This window comes from Equus caballus, chromosome 5, assembly GCF_041296265.1.
Source record: "Equus caballus isolate H_3958 breed thoroughbred chromosome 5, TB-T2T, whole genome shotgun sequence".
Lineage (NCBI taxonomy): Eukaryota > Metazoa > Chordata > Mammalia > Perissodactyla > Equidae > Equus > Equus caballus.
In genome coordinates this window covers 11,893,362-11,913,876 of record NC_091688.1, presented here as the reverse complement: position 1 = coordinate 11,913,876, position 20,515 = coordinate 11,893,362, and the positions used below count along the sequence as shown (strand labels likewise).

Sequence of the window (20,515 nt, the reverse complement as noted above, 5' to 3'; positions counted from 1 at the left end):
AGTCTGCAAACATGCGGTGTTTATATTTCCATGAAAAGGAATAGGCTTACACTAAAGCTTAAGGATCTCAGAAGATTGAGAAGATAAACAATACTTAGTGATTACTAAGCAATGCAAGGGATCCCAAGAAAGGCTACAGAATTGCTTCCTATTAGAACTTCAAGATGTAATATATTTTCACATAGTCTGGGAAATTAAAAATAGGCCATCTTATTAGAATGCAGAATCTAAGACAAATCACAGTTCCTGGCCTTCCAGCCTCCTACTCCCAGCAGCTTTATATAAGCTACATATTAGGTTAGATAAGAATTCAGGATAGGTTGATAGAGGGTGACAAACCAGGGTGTGGGAATTTTCAGTGCTAAATTTGGGAAAGTCCCAGGCTAATTAGAGTGAATTAGTCCTCTAGGTTGCTATCACAAAAGGGAAACAGAAAAAGGAATGTTAAGAAACCAAAGGAGTGATTCCACCTCTACCTTGGTGATTTTCTAGAATAGCTGGAAATTACATTGCCATCAGGTCTTCCAGGGGTCAAATGAACAACTAACTGAAGCTCAGAAAGCTATACTGACTTCACTCGGGTCACACCGCTCGTTAGCAGTACAGGACAGGCCACTGATCCAAAAGATATATCCTCACATCCTCTTTTAGCATCATTTGACAAGCAGCCTTTTCCCCCATGAATTCCTTCCCTGATTCACTGCCCAGTAGTTGTTCTCTGAAACCTCAAGAGGGGCCCCACAGAATCAGCCCCAATATGTCAGGACTCTGGGGTGAGCTCTAAATAAAGGTTGGCCCTCCTTAACTATGCAGAGATGTGGTGACCTTCAAGATAACTTCCAGGTCTTAAATTTTAACACTAGAATCACACGGTGTCCTGCTGCCTATATTTCCAAAACAAGTCAAACAACCTTGAGGCTGACTCTCCAGGTCAGGTCCTTCCTCGCACGTTCCCATGCACACAATACTCACCTTGCTACCTTCCCATCTCCACAGTAAGGGGCTCCATGGATGTGGCTCAGAGGAGGTGAAGCTTCTCCCAGTTCTGCTCCAGCTTCAGCTTGAACTTGGTACCGATACATCTGCCCAGGCGTGACCTCCCTGTGGAAACCAATAGGCTGTGATCACTACATCCAGAAAGCGAGACATGCCCTGGCTCCTTTGCAGACGGTTTGCAGGAGTTTAAAAGAAATATTACGGGGGACATAAATGTTAAACACATGCCAATCATCTGAAACAAAGATCAGGGTACACAGTCTTACACAGCAGCAGAATGTTTGAAACCATATTCCTTTCTGTATTCAGGATGTTCCACGTGGTGAACGTGCAATGAATGCTTGCTGAATTAACTAACAGTCCTACACAACACAGGAGGATGACATTTCAAGCATATCTTTACCACGTTAAAAAAAAAAAAAACTATTGGAAAACTAGTCTTCTGTATCTTCAAAGAAATCAAAGAAAGTGAAGAGGAAATCTTCAGAATTGGGGCTTAGCGAGGCCCTTCTTGGGTCTGTGGATCACAGTTTTCTTGTCTCTCAATAGAATTCTTATCTTAAGGAGACTGTAGCCTTAGGAGAAGAGCAACACTCTCCTAAAAGGAGGTAAGAACACCTTCCATCATCATTTTGAGGACACAAGAAATTCCATGGTTAGGAATGCGTTACATTACTCCCCAGCTCCAAACCTATCAAAATGCATATAGACTGGAATGGAATTTTATCAGTTGGCACCAGAGATGAACAGAGTTTATCAAACTCTCTCTAGAGCCCAGGTGCACTGATGAGGTGGAGAACAAGAGAGAGAGAACATCCAGAAAGGAGGACGGGGCTCAGGAGGGGGGGTGCTGGTTCCAAAGACAAACTCTGCCTTCACGTGAATTTTGTCCAGTGCCTGCCCTAGTGGGAAAACTACTGCCAGAGTCAAGCAGGATGGGAGTGAATTAGGAGGACAGGATCTCAAAGGGTTGTCAGGACTGCCGTGAGTGACCACCGCGAAGCTGCTGCCAAGACCCTCTCTTCCTTCACAGACTGTTCAGCTCAACCACAAAGCCTCCGCTCTCTCTCCTGATGCTGCAACCAGCAAACAGGAAAGGTCGTGGGGCTTCAAAAACCCCTTTAAAAATCTCTGTACTGGCTTTTAGTTATTTTAATGGGAAGGACACCTAAATATTAAATACTCTCAGATTTCTAAATTAGCTTTCTGTAGGGAAGCAATCTTCTCATGAAAGTGTCAGAGATCTCAAAAGCAGAACCAATTTTATGTCCTAACCAATTCCCATGGCTCCTCTTTATGGGCTGGTTTCCGTCAGATTCCTCATGCAACCACACATAAACGTCTTACACTGTCCTGTGGCTGGGAGTGGACTGGAAGCAAGTGTCAGGATGGGTTTATGCTTGCTGGGGGGAAAGGCTCAGCAGCAGGTAGCCCTAATCTTCAGTGGTGTGAGTTTGTAAAAGGCAATGTGTTACTAAGGAAAGGGCACCAAAATGAGACAGTCTGAAAACTGGATTTCAATCCTGAGTCTTCCACGTACTAGTTCTGTTCAACCAAATTAAAGTTAAGCCTTAGTTTTCTCACCCATAAAATGGATATTATTGATCTTAAATTTGTGCGTCTAAGTGTGTGGTGCGGGTGTGTGTGAGTGAGTGCAAGTGTGGATACCAAGTTAGATAACAAATGCCATTTTAACCACTTATTAGAGAAGCTCAAAAATCATGTTTTTTTCTTTTTGAATCCATCCCGTGATCTATCCTCCCATTTGTATGAGCTTTTTGACCATTTCACTATCTTCTAGTTCTAATTCAGAGAGCAAATATGGGACAAAGATGTGGTAAAGCCCACGGTGAACATTTTTCTCTACTTTCTGTAGCTGTGGTAGACTGCAGAATGGCCACAAATTCTTCCACCCCCAGATGCACATTCCCTGGGACGTGACTTTGCTGTTCCTCTCACCATGAGACAGAGTTGATTTTGCACCCTTTGAATCTGGAGTTGGCTGTGTGTCTTGCTTTGGCTGGTGGAACGTTATCATGAATAACATAAGCAGAGGCTTGAAAAGTGCGAGCATTTGGGGGCTTGCCTTTGCTGCTGCTGGAGACCTTGCCACTGCCATGAGAATCAGCTCAGGAGAAGCTACTAGAGAATGAGGGACCATGTGGAAAGAGGCAATTGTCTTGCCAGGCAATTGCTTGCCTGCCGCGCTAGCTGAACCTCTAATATGAGCCTCTAAAATGAGGTTGTCCCCGGCCATCCAGCCCTGGCCAGGCCAAGACAGATGAGAACACCCAACCAACCCAGAGAATCACGAGAAAGAGTAGTTACTTTAACCCACGACATTTTGCGATGATTTCTAATGCAGCAAAAACTAACCGATGCAGTACCTCTGATAAAACTTTTGTTTTCCCCCTAGTTCTATCCTCAGGGCAGTCTCTAAGGAAAATTATGAGGTGGGAGAAGTTGCCTTTGAGGATACCAGCCTCCTACTCTAGACACTGAACGCTTTTAAGCCAACAATTTTATCCTAGTCTGTGTCCCTCGCACTGAGTACACAGTGCCGGGAACACAGCAGAGCTCGCTAAATGTAGAAAGAACAGAAGAAAGAGAAAGAGGAGAGTTGGAAAAGAAGGAAAGAGAGATGGAGGGAGGATGGAAGAAGAAAAAGAGGAAAGCATGAAACACACATCATGAAAGAGTCATGAAACTAAGTGTAGTGTCTGCAGGACCCTGGGCTTCTTTGCTGAGCTAAGGAAGAGTTGACCATAACCTTCGAAAGTCATAGGAGCTGTGGCAGATTACCCAACAACTGCAGCAAGGAATCAGAAATTAACTTGTGTCACCATACAGGAGTGTCTGACTCCGATCAACTTATCTGTGGCAACTACTTTCAGTCCAACGGACACACCTCACAGACTAACCTCTTTTTTCCCTAATCCTAATGACGGCATCATCAGTCAGAACACCTTCTTGCCCCTTTCTGGGAAATATTTTCCTTCATCTCAGAGATGTCACTCTAGAATAAAATCCCCTCTGAGATGCTGAACATTTCTCCAACTAAGGGCATGTCAGAATGTAAAAATGTGGGGGAAAATGGAAACAAAACTCACTCCCAAAGCCCCAGGACATCCCATGGTTTAGAAAGCCTTACTGCCCAACTCACACGTCTGTGAACTTCCTGTGCGGATCTGTCACCACCATGGGCAAGCCACTGGCAAATGGGGGCTCCCGGAGAACCTGGTAGCTCACAGGCCTGCAGCCAGAACACAGGGGACTGTGGGGCTGAGAAGTCAGGAGAGCTGCGTCAATCTCCATCCGCTCATCAAAGGTGTAGACTTTCACCCCCAAGACCTTCCCATCAACATGCAGTTTGATAGTGAGGGGGGTGTCACAGAAAGTGTCTAAGGGGCCCAGGTGCACAGACTCCTGGTGTTCCACCAAGATCTCCGTATCAAAGAGTGCCTGGGAGGAGTCCATGGAGAGGTAGGTGACCCATAGGGTGAGGGTGTCGGCTTGGACCGGGTGCTGGAAGAGCAGCTCCAGGCTACAGCCTTCCGAAGGGCAGGGGACCGTCATGTTCATATGGTACAGGTGGAGCTCTGGACTCCAGGCCTGCAAGCTCGGCTCACAGGGCTGATCCACGTCTGGAGGCCCTGGGGGAGATGAACAGAAAGACATATCAGGAATGGCCATTAAAAGTCTGAAAGCGAGTAGTCCATATCAACTACTAGAAAGAAGAATGAAGAAGAGAATGTAGAGGGAATTCCCACAGACGCTGGTCAGCTTAGTGGGTTAGATCTTAAGCAGTACAAAGGTGAGGACAAAGGTGGAACAATTCAAAAGTATTACGTCTTGTTCCATGTCACCTCTACTTGGTGCCTTTAACAAGAGAAAACCAGCAAGGCATTGGGAATAGAGCAACCCAGATCCTAGGCAGAAACCTGAGGCCAACGCGGAAGGGTGAACCACGTCTTTGATGAATCCTTGAGCAAAGGAGAATTATTTGCACTTAGTTTATTAATAATTTATGATAAATTAATGCTTCTGAAGCCCCATTTTATTTATTAATAAGGCCAATATTCATTTCAGTCTGCCACTCTGCTCCTTGTTTAACTAGGCTCTGCACGAAACTTTCATTCCCTAAGATGGCACCTTGGCAGTCCTTCAAATCAACTGTTAGCCACACTTTAAAGCCATACATTGAAATTTCCCTTTCAGTTCAGGAAGCGTGAGGAGGTAGGTCACTGCATGGAGGAAAGTGCAGGCAGGAAAGAGAAACACGTATTCTAGAGTGGGCAAAAGTGGAGATTCAGTAGCCAGATAAAAAGGTAATGGTGGAAAAACCAAATACCACAAATATGTTAAGGTCAGCTCTGTGGAAATGATCTATATAAGGCGGTTGTCTTTTATTTCACATAAAGGGAATCGAAGGGAAAGTGCTGAATAAGGAATCAGCAGCGCCAGGCTCTAATGGGTGCTGTGCCATTACCCGTGTGACCATAGCAGCTCTTTCTAAGCCTCAACTTCCACATTTATAAAATAAGCACTATTTAACCTCTGCCTTACTAGGTTAGTGTAGAAGAGCTGTACCCTGTTCCATAGAAGCAGCTGCAAACTACATTTGCAAAATCAGAATTGTTTAGACCTTCAGAATTTGGAAAATAGAGAATGTTCCAAAGCCCAGAGGAAACAAGTTCAAACGTGTGTGTGCGTGTGTGTGTTTGTGTGTGTGTGTATTACATCTTATGGTTCTTATTGGTTTTTGCCAATATTGTGAATACCTTCATTCATTCATTCATTCAACAAAACTTGACTGGGTCCCTCTTTTACACTCAGCACTAATCTAGGCATTAGAGATAGAATAGCGAACAAGAGAGATAAAGGTCTTACCTTCACATATTTTACAATAGGGTGGAAGGTGCAACAATAAATAAAGAGGTATAAGTATAATTACAAGTGGTAATGGCATCTTTGAAGAAAAACGAAGGATGACAAGGGACTAGAGAATGATAGGGTTGGGTTGGGGGCTATCTTAGATTATGGATTCAAGGAAGTTCTCTCCAAGAAGATGACACTTAAGCAGGGAACATGTCTGGTTCAATTTTCCATTCCCCACAGCATTTAGAAAGTAGTTGGTGGCCAATAGGTGTTCATTAAGTGTAATTAAATACATTTTGCTCATATCTGTGAATATATGTGTTTGTGCATGCTCTGCTGGGGTGTCCATCACTTACAGTGTGGATATTTTAAATATGACTTGGTTCTTCACGTTGTCAAAACAAAGGAAGACCGGTGTTTCTCAGCAGTATTTTCCAACAGTCATCCCAAGATACCAGCAGAGTAAAGGCCCTTGGAAGCCAACCCAACAGCAGCACCGTCTGTCACAACTTATTATATTCTCATCTTAAAACATGAAGTAGAGGCTCTAAAAATTGAGTTGGTTTGCCTCAAGACACAATAAGAATTAGAACCCAGAACTTCTAATTCCTTTCACCTCTACCAGATAACTTTAAACTTTTCCAAGAATTAAAAAGAAAAAATTACAGGGCCAGGGAGTCAAATGGGCATTAAAACACCAGCACAGGACAAACTGTTTGCCACAGAAATGGCCTTTTATGAAATGCCAATCTCTAAAAGAGACCAATGCAGTGCCAATGTAAATTTTATAGTCACTTTCCATTCTTCCCTGAAAACTCTCATTTGAAAAAAGTCCTATATGATTAATCAAGTAATTGTCTTCCTCCAGATTTCTCCTTGAGGTTCCTGTCATTTGTACAACTAGGAGCTCAAGGGGACATCTTGCAGAACTGTAGACTATTAGACCAATGTTCTCCTTTCTTTCTTTAAGGCTAAAAACTAACTCAAATAAAGCCATGTCAAACGCATCTTACTGAGTCGTTTTTAGGATCTTAATAAACATATGGAAAAGAAAAAGATAATGACTCAACACTGAAGATGGTGATGATGGATGAAGTCAAGCCATTCATCAGAAGGTGCTAAAACTCATGTCAAGAGCATTTTCTGGATTTGAATTGGGATAACACTCACACCCTAATTCGTCTTAGAAGCATTGATATACATAGATGAGTGACTACGTAACTGAGAAGTTGGAAGAGAGACAGGAAAAGGGACAACTAAAAACATTTTCCCCCTCCTAGATCTTAGCTAAGATCATATCCAAAGCACAACCAGTACCAGTGATTAAGAGACTCATAAAATAGCCTAAACGAGAACGATCAGTTTGGAACACCTAGTCCACCTCACTCCCACCCAAACTGGCTCAGCCAGTGTAAAGTGTTCCCTGCAAAGTGTTCTCTATTACCCTCCTGATAGAGAGGAGCAAGAGACCAGCTTACACGTCACGTGGCAAGGCTGCTCCCTGGGCTGGGGGGCACATGTAACACTACACACCTGAGCTATCTCACTCTGAAGTCCCACCCTGAGCTCAGCTGACTTCTCCATCCTTCTGTCCTCTATGCTGATCTCTGCTTCATCATACTAAGAACACGTGGGACGTCTGGCACACAAAGGTACCAGGCAGAGTCCTTCCCAGGCCCCTGGAGATACCCAGCAACACACAGACACACACAGACACAGATACACACACACAAACATACAGCTACCTTTTTCTCACCATGCCACCGCTCCACCCTTAACCTCAACCCCCATTCTCAGCGGCCACTGAGGTATGAATGAAAAAGCCATGGTCCTTTACCCACTGCCTCCTCTGGAGTCCAGTAACCTGAGGAGTCACACACGCGCCGGGAAGAAGCCGTGTACACGTACTGACGGAAGGTCCCATCTTCAGTGCAGGCACCACACACGCTGCCCGGGGCCCTGGGAAGACCAAGGGAAGAAGATGAGGAGAAGTAATCAGATGACCTGGATGAGGAAACTCAGAAGACCTTTGGGGGTGGGAGAGCGGCGATGGTGAATGAGGCCTGGGAGCACAGCCATTTCTCAACTCATTTCTTTCTTGTGTAGACCTCATCTTTGCAAAATTCATAGTGACATGAAAATCTCAAGGTTATGAAGCAGAAGAATTTAACTAGGTCATAAAGGAGGCCTGTGGAGATGAAAGTGGGCAGCCTCTAGCTGAGGAACAATCAACACAAAGTAATTACCATCTGAATCTTTTGATATAAAACTCCTTTCCATGCTGACTCTCAGAAGTCATGCAAAGGCCCCTCGCCTTCCCCCAACAAACAGAGACAACAATTTTCAGAGTAAACTTATTAGCTATATGCGGTCTTCTGTTTTAAACTCCTTACTTTTAATCACATACATAAAATAAGAGTCATAGGACACATAATGCCCCTCGGCTCTCCATTGCCTATGGGGGTACATTTGAATTTCTTAGCTGATTCAAGGTCCTTCACAAGCTCGCTCGCTCTTACCTCCTTCAGTTCCTTCATGAAGTTTGCATTCCCATCGCCAAGAACTCATCACCCCTCCACAAATACATCACACTGTTCGCACAGCTCCATGAAACTTGCTGTTGTCTCCCCTGTCAAAGAGGCTTTCCAAGCTTCTTTGTTTAGCAAATTTCTACTCAAACTTCAAGACTCATTCAAACGTAACCTCTGTGATGGCACTTAGCCTGACTCCTCTGAGTGGCCATCGCTCCCTCCTCTGGGCACCCACTGCACCTTTGGCTCCCGTCTTCGGGCATTGCTCCGTGGTGTTGCGAACTCCCACTCCCATTCCTTCTCCTTTGCCTGCGAGCAAGTCCAGACCAAGCCCTATTCCGTCTCCCCGCAGCAGTCAGCCCGGGGACTGGCCTCGGCAGTCCTCTGTGAGAGCTGGTTCCATGGGCGTCCATGAGACTATCAGTACAGTCTCTGAAGAGCTCTTTAAGTTCCAGATCTGGGGTGATTGGAAGAGGTAAAGAGGTACGAACAACAGTAGCTAAACCACAAGGGGAAATCACTTGATGAGGCTCATCCTTGCTACTTAGGATTTTTGTAGAAGCCCAATTGTAAATGACACATCTGAAAATGGAGGCATCGAGTCAAGGTGTCTCAACAGGTAGGCGGAGAAAAGTAGTATTTTGTAATATACTAGAAAAATAGTATTGTTAAATAAGGGTGGTAATCACACCACCAGCTCCCATTTATTAAGCACATTATACACTTGGCATTGTTCCACTAGGTGCTTTTCATAACTGATTTCTACTCCCTGTAAGAACCCCATGTTTACAGATGAGGACACTTGGGCTCGGAGAGATAAAGTAAATTGCTGAAGGTCACAACAAGTTCCTTAATTCCTTTGAGCACGTTTCCAAACACCATCAAGTGTCCAGTACTTTGGCAATGAAAAGGTGTAGTTAAGCTCCAACCTCGGACTCCAGTCAGCACTCACTTCTAGTGTGGACGTAACTCCAAACCACTTTTCCCTGATGCACTTGGCCCTTCCGGGGCCGTGGCTGAATGCGTGGTTGGGCTCCTCTCTGACATAAGGGTTCCAAATACCTACTGGGGAGGAGTAAACACAACTCCAAGAGTGACATAAATCGCTGGGTATGTGACGTGAGTCTCCCTGACACACGTGTTGAGAGGCCTCAATGCTGTGACCCACCTAGCTGAGAAAGGAAGCAAACTGCAGCCTGCCCTGCCAACAGACTCGCAGTAAGCCAGCACTGATGTCTGCTTTATCGTAACGTTTGTACCAGACAGAGAATTGAAAGATTAAATTGTTTACATGTGTTACATAAACTGATGTAAAACTCCTGTTTGCACATGCCCACAGAGGACTCACTGTTCAGCCAGTCCAACCGAAGCGGCACAAGGTCACACTCGCAGGAAGAGGATTCTTACACACATCGAACAGATATGTCTTGACTCACAAATGGAGCCTGTGAGAGCTTGGGTGCTGAGGACAATCAAAACTGCTTTACAGGATAGTGGGGTCTAAGAGATGTCATGCCTTGAGTATGCATCAGGGTATTGAGGACAGGTACCAAGATCCTAGAATGCTGGGAAGGCCACTTTGGAAAATGATTCCCCCACTTACTCCCACCCGTCTCTCTCTGTCCTCTCACCCAGGCTTTCAGCAAAGCTGGAGGACATGGAAACATGCTCCGGGGATATCCAGCTCCTTAGCTCAGAGGGGAAGTGTGACACACAGAGGAAGAGCTAGCCACCTGCTAACTGGGAAAGCTCTAAATTCAAAGAAATAATCTATTCTGTGTTCCTCCTTTCTGCAATTCCAGTGGATGCCCCAAATTCACCTCTATTTCCTTGTGAGGTCTGGGGCTAGCCACTGCGTGCTTCTCTATGCTTGGCTGTCTCACTCACAGAGCAGGAACTGTGCTTACTGCACAGCCTAATGAAGCAATTGCAGCTAAAACACCCAGCACAAGGCTTCACACACAGAAGGACCAAACTGATAACAGCTATGCTTGTCATTTAGAATACGGTGTCACGTTGTGAAAGCAGAGGGCCTGCACAGGTCATCACATTCCCCTATCCTCCCACCAACTGTCAGATGCCACTCTTTTCCTACCTTCTCTCTTTTACAAAAAGGTCCCTGGCATTCATTTATACCAATATGCAAAGGACGAATAAAAACTAATTTTCAGTATAATCATTCTCTTCAATAAACATGTATTAGGTGTGTATTGTGGCAGGCCAAGAGACAAAGATACACAACACAGTCCTGGCCCCTAGGAGCTGTCATCTGAGTGGGGCAGATAGGACAACAAACAGATAAGGAATGACAATCCCACCAGGCAGCAGCCATAGCGGGGTAGGCACAGGTATAGCATGAGGCAGAGAAGGCTTTCCCACATTTATAGCTCCTGGAAGCCTGCCAGATGTGACCTTCCGAAGGAAACATCTGATAGGCCCCTCGGCAAGGAATGAGCATGTCTGATGAGCCACTGGCTCACATGAGAGCCCCACGAGCTCTGCTAAGGAGAGGAGAACTCAGCAGGATGGAGGAGGCAACCCTGAGCAGTGGTGCACATGTTTACGGTTCCAAATTGGGGTTCCCCTAACTTCATGTTCTTCCCCTTGTGCATAAAAAACGCCACAGAAACATTCTCCCAGCTCGTCCATGGCAAATGCCTCTCTCACCTGTCATACACAACTCCGCTAATTGGAGGCAGCCAGTGGATAGTGAGGGACTTGTGGGTCTGCCCGATGACCATGGGTGGGATGGGAATGGGGGTGGGCTTTTGGCTTTGACTCCATTGCTGATATACAAGGTCCAAATAGCAGTGCATTCGGGCCACTTGGTTAGGGGTGAAGTTGTCAGTGCAGTCATCGTCTGTGGAGACAAAAAAGAGAACAGGAGAGATGGAGGTTTTCACTTGCAAAGTGCACCAAGGCAGGAATAAATTCTGCCTCGTTCACACCTGGGTCACCAGCACCTAACGCAACAACTCAAACTCATTAGGCTCCATAAACACTTGTCAAATGAATAAAAGCATTCCGTTCCAGAAAGTATCTAAGCTGGAAGTGGGAAAGAGAAGGCAGAGAATAGCACTTGCTTATCTCTAAAGCAGGGCTATTACCTTGAGGCTGGGCTGGGCCAGGGTGAGACTCGTGCCCTAGGGTACGGGGTTGCTCTGAGCTGATGGCTGCTTACTCAGGAAACCACAAGATGGCAGTGTTTCAGCATATGGCCTTTTTATTTGTGAACATCTGCAGAGTTGCAGACACCTGCTTTATGCCCGGTGACACTGGCCAAAATTAGTGGGTATTCAGGGTTGATGATCAAGGGGAGAGAGAGCCAAAATGTCAAGGAGGCAGCAGGACTGGCAGTCGTGGTCCCCACCTCACTTTGGAGCCAGCAAAATCTTCCTATTAGATACATTTTTCATTGGGATTAGAAAGGGAGCTATCTTAGTTCCAGGGCCTTTTTCAATGAAAGCAAACCAGTCAAACACTTCCCCTGCTTCTTAGATGTGTCCTCTGCCCACTTCAAAGGTAGTGCCTAAACAGCTCCGCCCTCTGACGCCCCTGTCTGGTCTCTCTGCCCCAGCAATGGCCACTGGGTCCTTGTTGGGGGAGGTACAGATGCTGGTCCTTGTGAATTCAGTGCACCTGAATTACACATCAAAATGAGACCTGGATAGAAATATAGTGATACGTCACAAACAGGGCCAGCTCACCACTCTTTCTTCTCTTCAAAGGCATGACCAGGGTCTTGTGGTTGATCCTTTTTTGGGAGGGGCTGGTTCTAGAACTTATCACCAAACGAGCCCCTTGACCTTACAGAAAAATTACCTCCTTCCTTCCCCACTGGAGGAGGTCATCAACATCAAATAAGTCCTTCACTTTAGGGATAAATTTGAGACCATTATCAGACTAGATTAGACTAGTATTACTTTTTGCCAGAAACGAGGAAGGTGTGTGAGGACAAGAAAGAAGCAAAATCCAGGCAACAAGACCAGGTGATACAATCGCTCCCAGGGCCAGGAAAGCATCATTTTTTAAGTGAGATGGCACCATTCTTTTGATAGGCAAGCTAAAAGTCAGCCTTTGGCTAGTGTTGGAAGAAGAGAATCTGATACTTAAAAAAATAACATAAAATAAAAAGGAATCCTGAGTTAAAATTAACCAGAGCCATCGTCTTGGCCAACTTCAAAAATAGTACAAAGAGCCACTTTGACCCAGAAACCTCTTTCCCCATCTCTATTGGACTCTCCTCCAGAGTACGTGCCTAAGAACAAGAATAACCAAGTTCGAGAGGTCAAAGGGATCTCAAGAGAGATTTGGCTTAGTCCCCTTTTCTAACTATCTGAGATATAAGTGTGTTTAATCTCTTGTGGAAAAGAATCCAGTCAACGAGACCCCTTAATATCTCAAAATGTTTTTAAGTTCTTCAAAGACTTGAACAAAAGACTATGCCATGACAAATACACTTCAACTCTGGCACAAATGACTGCTTGACAGCCCTCTCCACCTCCCACACCTCCACCTCCACGTGTCCAGCCCTCAAAGGCCCCCACACAATCTTAAAAAGCAAATACGTCAAGACTGTTGTGATACCTGTATAGCTCATGTAGTTGCTGAATGGAGCCCCTGGGAAGTGGGTGAAGCCACAGGTATCATTGGTAGGCTCTGGGTCCCGGCACAGCTTACTCTTGGGAGTGGGGGCAGTGTCAGCACAGAGGTCTCCCGTATCCATGGACGGCACCGTTTCCCTGCAGGGGTCATCGCACGATTCTCTTTCACTGACCCCTTTGAAGACATGGTAGAGTCCCAGGACATGCCCCACCTCATGGATCATGATGTTGGTATGGCCAGACATGCCATAATAGGATGGATTGAGGACAACGCCACCTGCAAGAGAAGGTTTGGGAAAACATCTCTAAGCATGTAATGGGTAGCAGCCCTCTGATCCTTAATTATGTCTTCGGATGAACATCAAATGTTCGATTTCAGCCTCTAAGGAGACACTTTATAACTTCTAGTGGCATTCAGTCCCTGCTCTTCCCTCTGGCTACAGACACCATCCGAACTAATCAATAAACACGTCTTTAACCCCTATCACGGGTGAGTGCTGTACTACATGCCAGGGATAACAATACAGACAAGACGACATGATAGAGGACCAGGATTCCCAACCCTGGCTGCACACCGAAATCCCCCAGGGGAGTTACAAAATACAGATGTCCAAATGCTAGTCCAAATGAAATGAATCCAAATATTTGAGGACAGGGTACATGCCTCAGTATTTTTTAAAACTTCCCAGGTGGTATAAGTGAAAGCACATGGGATTTGGAGCCAGGGACATCTGGGTCTGACTCCTGGCCCCTCCACGTACCAGCTCTGAAGACCTGAATAGCTGCTATCTGACCTTCTAGAACCTCAGTTTTGTTGTCTGTAAAGTGGAGATTATAACACCTACTTCTTGGTTTTATTTTTTTGTTTTAAGCATTTGGCATATTGTAGGAGCTTAGTAAACAACAGTTGTGTATGCTATTTCTGATTTCATGACCCCTACTCTCAAGGATCTAACAACCATGAGACACAAGATAAGTCCAACTAAACTACTATGACTACCAGAATGTCACAAGTATATGCCCCACCTTCACTCCCCAAAAATCTCAACACCAAGGAGACATTTCAGAGAAGAGTTCATTGCATTCTACCTGGGCTTAGACAAAAGACCTAGTCGTCTCATTGTAACCTGACAAAAGAAAAGGTGAAAGACCGCTGAGTGCTCCAACTTCTATCTGTCTAGCTTCCAATCCCTGCTTCCCTCCTCTCCCCATGGCTGGAACCATTTGACTTTCCTTCTTCATCTCCAAAAATTGTCAGGGTTAGGCCCATTCTCATCTCTAGGACTGAAACAGGGAATGTCAACAGCTGTGGACCAACCCTCTGTGGTCTAGAGTCCTTCTTAGCTGTGTTTCCAGGCTGACCCTGCCCTTCTGTCCCAGATCTGATCCCAGTTCCCAGGACTTGCTTCATTCATCCTACCCAAGCTCTCCCTCAATCAATGGTCTACTGAGTACAGCAGGGCCTCCAGAAGAACAGCCCTGCCTTCCTTTTGTTAGATCCTATTCCAGGGACTCGCTCTCATTCCTGAATTCTATATTATGCCCTATGGACAAGTACACACATGGTTTTATGTGCAGGACACAGTCACAGGGTATCTGGCACCAGGCCCACTGGTTTCTCAAGTGGGCAGCTCAATCTACCTTTTGAGTGACTACGTTACTGCGAGAAGCAGTTTCCAAATCTAAGTTCTAGTTTTTCCCAGTCTACTCAGACATGCTGACAATAACCAAGCCATGCCCACTCTCGTCCTGAGATATATTGTCTACTTGCACATCTAAAAACAGAGCTAGACCTCATCTCCCTTGTTTATCATTTCTGTCACTTCCAGTAAAAATTCTTCTTCTCCAACATTATCCTTTTTTCCTTTTATAAAGTTATTTTCTGTATATTTCTTTCATTTGTGCATCATTCTTATGTCAACATAAAGTTAAAGTAATTTGGAAACAGATCTATTTCAATAACATCCAGAGCGCCCAGTATCTGAATAAACTCGGTGAAATGCAGTATTTCCACTTTACAAGAAGCCTACCCCTTCATGTTTACATATCTGATTACAGCAGTAAGCATCATCAGAGTTCATACACCACCGTGCTCTCAGTTCTCCAACAGCACTATCAACCTTCCCACCAATGAAGATATTCTAAGAGAACAGTTTTCTGGTCTCTCAATTGCCTTTTTAAGCACCTTCAGTCTCTTCCGCCTCCTTCCTCCACCACACTCCTTCCCTTGACACACACTGAATCCCTTTCTCTCCTCTTTCTTCCCCTTCCTCTCACCTCTAAAGCTCTGGATTCAAAAAACCGACCTGCCAGAAATAGGACTTTGAAAGGCTACAATTCACCTATAAGGGTTAAGTATCCACACTGAGTAGTTTCTTTCTGAATTGTGTTCTTAAACTCTGGCTCTGGGAAATACTTAAAAAAAAAAAGTGGTATCAGTAGTTAAATATGCTTGAGGAAAATGCACTATGCCGTACCTTCCTCCTAAAGATTCAAATTATACATGAGAATTATGTTACAGGTCCTGAAAAGTCCTGCAGAAATTTTATTTAACACTTTGATTCCCAAGCTTATTTGAACGCAGAACCTGTTTGGGGTAGAATCCCTCTGACATCTCTGGAATACTGGATTCCTTGGAGCACAATTCATGAAACACTACCAAAGACAAAGAAAACTCCCAGTCAAGAGTTATTTTGTACCCATACCTATTACCTCTGAGCAAACATCGAATATCCCCTCATTCTCTGGTCAGACCAGCCCAAGTCCTCTTGTGATCTCCTCCAGTTGTAGAAGAAAGGAGTTATAGTTGAACAGAAATAAGATTCCAGGAAGAAGGGATGGCAAAGTAGCATGTGTCAAGGAAGGAGGGATGACTGGGATTGTGGCCTTGGGGACACTCAAGGAGGATATGAGGGTGGTCATTATAATAGCGGGCATCTCATCAACCACCAGAAGCCTCTGCCTCAACCCCAAATGAGATATTTCTAAATCTAAGAACATTCTGCAATAGATTCACAGTCACCTTTCAATAAACCAGCTTATTTATAAATGAAGGAAGAAGCATAAAAATGCACACCCTCGACATTCCCAGCAAATCTCCTCCACACCAAGGGCAACTGGCCCGGGTTCTCCTCCATAGCACTTTTAATGCACATTCCCCAAACAGGAGAATATAGATTGAACCAGACAGCACTTAAATTTTAATTCAAAACATAAGCCTTTTAAAACACTTACTGACAGTTATATTTTTGATTCCAGAGGATGGGCTCTACCCCAAAATCATCTGTATGGAACATACAGTAATGAGCTTAGTTACTACATGTGTGTTAAATAAAACACTGCATGTTCTAATGTGGAGTAAGTGCTATGTGCAGCAACACATGTGAAAGAAAAAGCTCAAGGTCCTGGACCTCTTACGGTGATTCTGCCCACTACAGCCCAGGGGTATGGAATCACACTGGACTAGAACTTAAGGACTTGGAACATGGTCCTGACCCTCGCCAGCTGTATGACCTTGGCTCCACTCTTGAACCTCTCACGAGGTTTCTTCATCTGTCAAATGAGAGGGCTAGCTGGACTTATCACTAAGATTCCTGCTATTCTCATCCCACTCCCCTAAGAGCTAACATGCAGGACTGCATGAGACAATCATAAATACCACATGAAGAAATTTCTGTTTTTGTGGACTGTCACCACCTCGGCCTTGTAATCTGTGTTCCTAGACTCCCATCTCTCAGCAGCCCGAGGGGAGGGAAAAAGCTGGAAATGAGCAGCTGCAAACACTCCACTCTCAGATCTGCTACAGAGTTTCAAGTGATCCAGACTCACTGCTGTTAATCTTAACACCAGCCTGCGCTCTCCTTCCTGTCGCGCAGGCACGGGGGTCCCACGCTCTTCTTCTCCACCACTCTTTATTCCAACTGAAATAAACCTGTTAAATGACTAGGGGAGTGAGTTTTAATCACTCAAGACACACACCCATGTGGGTAACAGAGGAAGGACATCAATTATTTCATGGTTTAGTTTATAAAAGTTCTTTCACGTTTTGATAAAAATCACATACAGACATGTTTTATATTCATGCCAAAGCCTTAGTGAGGCATAAAGACTTGTTGCCCAAAATCAACAAAGAGGAATGTGAGAACTTCTTTTCATTAAGAAGGAAGACGACATGATAAATAATAAATAAAAACTGAATCCCCAGTACGGCAGTCCCTTTCTGCCCTCTCTGCCATGTGGGTCTGACCTGGGAGGGTGTGAGGAGCTGTGAAATCCCACCCTCTCAGGGAAATGTGCAATCCTTTTCCAGGAGCAACTTAGTAAGAATGAAAAGACAGTACAAAATGCTACTTTCTAGGACCATATTATATTAGTATTCAAATCAATGAGCATCATCTTCTAAAGCTGATACCTATGCCCCACACTTTCCTCCATTTTCATTACCAGCAACATGAGTAAGACTCTGAGTGGTTAGAGGTGGGTCTTTCCCCACCGTACAGAAGCCTCTCACACACAGGGTGGCCTCTGGAGTAACCAGGGATCCTCCTCTGGCTGCGTACACTCCTTGGAAATGTATTGATCCTTATCTTTGAGAAAATTCCTTAAAAGCTCTCAAGGCTATTTCCTAATATGTTCAGCAATAACAAGAGCTCCTACCTCAAAGAGCTGTTATGAAGATTGAAGTAGTAATGGACATAAATAAGCATTTAGCTTATTTTCCAGAAAAAAGTGACGTAAAATGTATCTTAGACTATAATTACATAAAGCAGCCTGGCCACACATGCTCATTTGCCCTCTCCACTTGTTGGCTCCCTCCTAACCATTTCATTCATCAAGAGAATGGAAGCTAGGGTCTAAACACAAACAGGGCAGGCCTTCCAGAATGAAACCAGGCATTGCCAGGCAAGGTAGACAAGCACCCTCACACAAGGAGCTCGAATTTGTTCCTAAGTTGCTCACACTTTGTTTCCATGTCGTTTTGAATCTGAGAGCCACGGGCACCCAGAAGACAGACAAGACTTGGACAGAGTTGCAAATAGACAAGTGCCCATCCTCTTCATAGACAACATATTGGCATTCAAAAATCATTCCTAGTAGCATGAAATTAGAGATTGTGTGAGGAAAGGAAATCTTATAGGATTGGGACTGATATCTTCATTCTTCATAGACCTTGCTGTTAGGTCAGATTTACACAAGACATCCTTTTTTTTATGTGCCAATAACCTTTTCCTCCCCACTTCTCTAGTTATAGAGAATATAATTACCACTTCCTAGACTCAAAACCACTGTTCACTTTTGTTTCTCCTCATCTTGGAGGATAAAATTAAAACACAAATAAGGGATAAAAATGGTGGTAGAATGGAGGGGGATGGGATTCCCTCCCCTGCAATCGAATCTTTTTCTCTGTGCTCTCTGCTCTCATCTGCTACACTGAAACAGGAAGTAGAAAGACATGCCAACACACGCTTTCAGCCATAACTTGGCCCCTCAATCTTCACTCTGAGACACTTAGACTCTTTCTACCTTCATTCACCTCTGCAACACCTATCCTGCAAGGCTGCCTAGGGACTGATGACAAGACCAGGAGTACCTACTCAAGGGAAACTTTGAAGCAATAGTGTGAAAGAAGGGGCAAGATTTTGGAAATACTATTTTACCCCAGTGGTTCCCTGCCTCCCCCCACCTTACTCTCCTGCCAGTGCAGGAAGCAAGACTCTCTTGCATTCACTCATTACCTCATTAGGTGATACACAAGAGTGAAAAGCAAGGAGAGGAGTCCTGCTCTGGCTGTGAGGTTTCCAAAGCCTATGCCATCTGGGCCCTGAGAAGACTCCACGGTTTAGCCAGCATGGTGCCTGAAGGGAGGCTAAGGATCCTTGTCTCATGTTACCAATGCCACCACCACATCTTAGCCCTGAACGGATTCTCCTAAGCTAGGGGAAGAGAGAATAGATAAAATGGCAAGAATGGGAATGCATACCTAGTGTTGGGTCCAGACAAAGCGGACTGTACTCTATCTTTCGAGACCTGGTAAAGGGATAAAGACTCAAAACAGGTGCATGTGATTGGACACAGCAGGGGGATCTTGCCTCATTCCAGTGATGGATTCCTGGGTAAGTGGCCTCGTTCTAGAGAAGAATGGCTGACCAGTGAGGTGAAGAGGGAAGGATGGTGGAGAGCTTCCTAGAGACTCGCTGAAGTTGTGATGGGAACAAGGGTCATCTCAGGTGACCAACATCACCTAATGGCTAAGGACAAAACGGATCCTTTCCCCCACGGCCTTGGCGTTTATAAGCCATCTCTACAGTTAGATACAGGCCCAGGCAAAAGAAGCGCAATTGATTAAGAGTAAATTTCTACTACCCAGCAATGTAGGGGCTCAAAATAGAAATTAAGTTCAATTATAGAAGAATAAATAAATGTTACATTTCTTGCATTTTTGAATGTGTACAGTGGGACTCGAAATCAATACATGCCAGCACCACTAACTTGTACATAGAACATAATATGAATGGGGCTCCCTGGATTCAGCAACTGGTGGCCATGTGTGGCACAGCTGTTGCTTAATGGACTGGCAGAGGAAGCACAAATGTCTTCTCAGAAGACCTTTCAGCTTTGATTATAAAGGACAACTAAAACAATAAGACAGGGTTGCTGTGTGGTCTTGGGGATGGTGCAGGGGAAGAAAAGGGAGAGAAGCTGCTGATTAAAAGATGAAAACCCAGGAGCAGACAGCCAAGCTCCCCAAGCGACGCTGCGTTCTCTTGTTCCAAATGGCTTCTCCCAGAGTCAGCCCAAGACCGCCAGAGTGGCACGCAATAAAGAGAATGATTCCCAAAGCTACTTCTATTAAAAAAAAAAAACCTCAGGCAGTTGGAGAAAAGGACATGATTGAAATGACTTTAAAATGGTTCTGTAAAACTTTTAGGGCTGACTGTTATACGCCCATAAAACAAGGAGGTTGAGGGCTGGTCTGCAGGTGCCTATATAATTACTTCCAGTTACACTCTAAAACAGGCTCCCCAAAACATACTCTCCACAAGGAAGGGACAAGGCTATCAAAGCTCGCCTGGAGGTCCAAGGACAGAGCACTTTGGGACATCGCAAGGGGAAAAAGCAGCAAAGTGGACTGAAAGACAAGAGGAGAAATGAAATGGAAAAGGTTGAAAAAGAAAAAGATCACGGGAGCTAGAAAGACAAGCAAATTCTTAACAGAACCAGCAGCCCAGGAACCACTCATCTCCAAATCTTGTATTGGCTTCTTAGTTTTACAGCCTGTGGTCTCATTAGAAGGGAGTCCTTGTTCTGGGCAAGACCGAACCAAGACAAGAACGTGTAGAGGGCGAAGATTTCAGAGAATCTAATGTAATTTTTTGTCTCCTTTTATATCCTTTCATCCACTCCTACCCCCAACTGTCAAGCTTCTAGCTATTCCCACACCATGGGAGAAAAGTAATCTGATTAATAAAAACTGAAAATATTCTTACTAAAGCTTTGGAGACTTAT

General features: G+C 44.7%; 1 protein-coding gene across 1 annotated transcript in view; it reads right to left on the bottom strand.

Moving 5' to 3' along the window:
* PAPPA2 (pappalysin 2) overlaps nt 1-20,515 on the bottom strand; it is a 255,786-nt gene that overhangs the window by 125,554 nt on the left and 109,717 nt on the right. Inside the window, exons 4-8 of the mRNA XM_023640602.2 lie at nt 12,993-13,286; nt 11,073-11,265; nt 7,712-7,833; nt 4,160-4,649; nt 973-1,101 (exon numbers count right to left, since the gene is read on the bottom strand). Of these exons, the coding sequence (XP_023496370.2) occupies nt 973-1,101; nt 4,160-4,649; nt 7,712-7,833; nt 11,073-11,265; nt 12,993-13,286 (1,228 nt within the window). The remainder of the gene's footprint in view (nt 1-972; nt 1,102-4,159; nt 4,650-7,711; nt 7,834-11,072; nt 11,266-12,992; nt 13,287-20,515) is intronic.